This window comes from Solanum pennellii, chromosome 8 (assembly GCF_001406875.1).
Source record: "Solanum pennellii chromosome 8, SPENNV200".
NCBI classification, from domain to species: Eukaryota; Viridiplantae; Streptophyta; class Magnoliopsida; order Solanales; family Solanaceae; genus Solanum; species Solanum pennellii.
Window position 1 is genome coordinate 61,958,255 of NC_028644.1, and position 3,885 is coordinate 61,962,139.

Genomic DNA, 3,885 nt, shown 5'->3' on the forward strand with positions numbered 1-3,885 from the left:
TTTTATTAAAACCTCATTAAATATGTATAATGATGTATCGAAAATTAGGTGCAAAGGTTCGTCCGCCTACGTACCCTCTGTATTTTTAAGCTAACACTCTTCTAATTAGTCAAACATTCGACTTTTAGAGAAATAAAACTTTAACAAGTGTGATTTTGCAACTTCACAAAAAAATCAAGGCAAAATTATAATTTTAAAAAAATGCTAAGATTTTTCTTTGAATTGCGTTCATATATACTTTGAGATATCAATAAAATATGCTCTCTAAAATGAATTAGTACGATTTTTTGTTATAATTGGTAGCTACGAAATTTATCATTAATCTCCTTTTAATTCGTCTCTAAATAGCTCCCAACTAATGGAATGTTTTTTTTTAATACGTAGCTGAATAATATTAGCATAAAATTTTTATAGCTTAGCTATAAAATTTTGTCAGTCGCTAATTTCTTGTTTTCTAGTAATTCTAGATAGATTCACAGACTTCCCAACAGATATTTGTTTTCCTTAAAGCCCTACTTTATTGTTCTAGCTCTTGGCCCTATAAGCTTACGAGTCGTCAGTCACTCAGAGAATTTTATCGATCAGAATAGACCCCTATATATACGAGTGATAATTAAGTATCTATCCTTCTTGCATGATGATCGATGAAATATTTATCCATCTATATGATCTTGAATAATATTCACCGATTATCAGGTAATTTTCAATATTGAATTAAGTTGAAATTCATTTGTTCATCCGTATGAACATAAATTTGGGATATGAAGTAGGCCACTAGCATTACGTGAAATGCACTATACAATGATGGTGCTATGCATTAATGGCCACTTATGTAATTCATTCCCTTAGATATTGTTTAGTGCATTTTGGCAATGATGGCCTTAAAATTCTCCATAAAATCTAAGCGAATCTATTGACCCTTTTTTTTCCCTTTGTAGTAAGTATTATTTTAGCCTAGACCAAATTAAAGTAGATAAAGTAAAGGAGGCGTTAACTAGCCATGAATTTAAAATTTTCATTTCTTTGCCATTGAATATTGGGAATCACGTTTGGTTATAAAATTATGAAATTCAACTTCAAGTTGATTTTCAAAAATTTAAATAAAAAGTGTTTTCACTTCAGATTATCCGCAAAAACTCAAAAACAATTTTAATTTACATTCATGTCTAAACAAAATTTCTATTTTTCAAATATTATTTTTCATTTTAAAAATAAAAATTATTTTTTAAAAATTTTACAGTAAAACATAATCAAATATTCGCAATTGATTGATCACTTATATGCACATTATCATTACATACGACCTTGGAGTTTACAATTGGTTAATCCTCTTATATTGGCGTCTTTCTTAAGTGTTTTTATACATAGAGATTTGAAAGTTACAAAAAGGTCTACATAGTCTTAATTCCTTATTAAATATTCTTCTCAAGACACATTGTATGTATTTGCTAGTCGTTATAAAATGCAATCCTTTTCTTAAGTGTATGATTTAAAGAATCATTGATATAAATACATATAGTACAAATTAATGTGGGAAAGTACAACGTAGAAAGGTAAGAGTTGGATGCAACTACATATACACTTTTGTTTGTGGCCGTCTCATTTTATTTTCAATTTTAAATTTTATAATCTTTACGTATTTATTTTTTCATATCTTGAACATCTTGATAAAATTCTCCATCCGTTACTATACATACGTACGTGCTTGCTTTGTGAACATACTTGTAGTCTAGTAATATTGTTAAACAAAAAATCAAGGCCATGAGTCAGGTCCATTTACTAATTACGTAATTTTGAGATTGTGTGAGTAGCTAAAATTAATTGGCCTGTTTGCCCTTTTCTTTTCGTTTTTTTTTTAATTCTTAAGAAAAGTTTACACTTGCATTCATTAATTTGGTCAACTCTTTTTTCCAATTTAAAGGTTTTCACAATTAACATGGGAAGTAAGACTTACGTTGAGAATGTACACGAAATCTAAAAGCATAAAACTGCAACTGGAGCATTATTACTATTAGATTTCTTTCGTTTTAAAAGAAGTGATATTTTTAATTTAAAATATTCTTCTTAAAAAGTCACTTACTTTTCATAAAATAAGTACTTTATTATTTTATTTTTAATTAAATGTCTTACAGAAAGAAACGATTTTTATTAATGTAACACTCCATGTATTAAAATAAGGGTGATTTTGAAAGAAAAAAAAAACTTATTTGAAACAAAATAAAAAGATAAAAACAGAACTTACTTTAAAAATGAACAAGTGCTTATTAGTTATTATTACTTCCTTTGTTTTATTTACATTATTGTGTTTGACAAAATATAAAATTTCATAAAAGTATTTTTTTTCTCTAATTACGTTAAATATATTACTCCGTACTTAGTATTTTGTTTTATATAAAGACACTATAGTACAATACATAATCAATTTTAATATTTTTCAACCACAAATTAAAGATATTACAACTTCTTTTAGTAAAAGAAAATATGAAGAAATTGATAAATTACACAATTTTTATAAGAATAAAACAACACCACTAACAGGTCTCTTCCTCAATTTCCCCCTTGTTATGTGCATACTTTTGAAGATTTTCACCATGCAACTTCCCATATCTAAATTCATCAAATATTTCAACTCCCATATTTATGTAAAAATCATATGACTTCTTATTCCAAACTGCTACTATTCCATCGACCGATACGAACCCATTGTCCGCAGCAATGGACGAAACTGTTCCAAACAACAACTTCCCCATTCCCAACTTTCTATAACTCTCTCTGAAGTAAAGACTCTCAAAATAGAATCCAGGCTTATCATTGAAACATGAATAATTCGCGTAAAAGAAAGCATATCCCGCGATGTAAGCATCACTCTTATCATCATATTTGGATCGGAATTCCTCAACTTGTCCTTCTACGACTGGGAATTTAAGGTCAAACGTTGTAAGGACAGGCTTGAACCCTTCGTCTGTAGTATTTTTAGGTTCGTCAAAAGGTGTTGGAGAGACTTCAAGTAGAAGTACGGATGGACCGTAGAAAAGAGGAAGAGGATTTTCTTTAAAGAGCAATTTGGCTAAGGAGGACTCGGTAGCTTTGTATAAATGAGTATAGTTATGGTATTCATGGATTTGGTAAAACAATTTGTATATATGAGAAAGATCAGATTTCGTAGCGAGACGAACTCGTGTGTATATCTTTCCAGTGATGGTAACGTCCGATGATGCATCGGTGGTTATAGCTTGTTGAAGAGCAGGAGCCATGAGATATTGTTTAGTTAAATTTGAGAGGAATGAAATTTAAGATAAAAGAAATGTTGAAAGGTTTAGTAATGAGATATTGTGTTTGGGATAATAATAGTAGTTATTTATAGTGGAGAATTTGGCTCTTTTTTTAAAAAAAAAATTTAATTATTTGGTTAGTGAGGTTCATGGTAATAGGTTCCAACGAAAAAAAAAAAAGTTGGTGGAGATAAGTGTGCGTTCTATATCTATATTGACTGGGTCGGCTGAAGGGTCAAATCATTGATGGCTTAAGTCTCAATTTTTTATTTTCTTATAGAAAAAAAGGATAATATTTTATGAATTACGCATCAAAATTTGGCCACCATTAATTTTTAAATGTAATGATGATTAACTACTTTTTAATAATAATTGTAATAATAATAAAATGGACGGAACAATACTCATGTGTAAACTGCTGGAGTTTGAACTTTGACAAGTGGAACTTAAAAAATAATTTACTCAAATAAACTTTCACCATTTAAGCGTAAAAATTGAATAAAATCTTAATGATTCGAGGAATTCAAATTTTAATCAATTTAATTTTATAAATAATTCATGAAGTTTCAAATGATAAATATTTCCCAAATTTTTGAAGCTTCAATAAATTGTA

The 3,885-nt window shown here is 28.5% G+C and overlaps 1 protein-coding gene across 1 annotated transcript; it reads right to left on the reverse strand.

Annotated features, from left to right (window-relative positions):
* Positions 1–2,406: 2,406 nt before the first annotated feature.
* LOC107027074 (tyramine N-feruloyltransferase 4/11-like) lies at positions 2,407–3,340 on the reverse strand. The gene has a single exon (XM_015228242.2). It carries the CDS (start codon positions 3,252–3,254, stop codon positions 2,532–2,534), a length of 723 nt encoding a protein of 240 aa, XP_015083728.1. The 5' UTR covers positions 3,255–3,340; the 3' UTR covers positions 2,407–2,531.
* Positions 3,341–3,885: the final 545 nt, after the last annotated feature.

What these genes read in the sequence shown, in the direction of transcription:
- LOC107027074 (XM_015228242.2), bottom strand. Translation starts at nt 3,254, where the DNA reads ATGGCTCCTGCTCTTCAACAAGCTATAACCACCGATGCATCATCGGAC.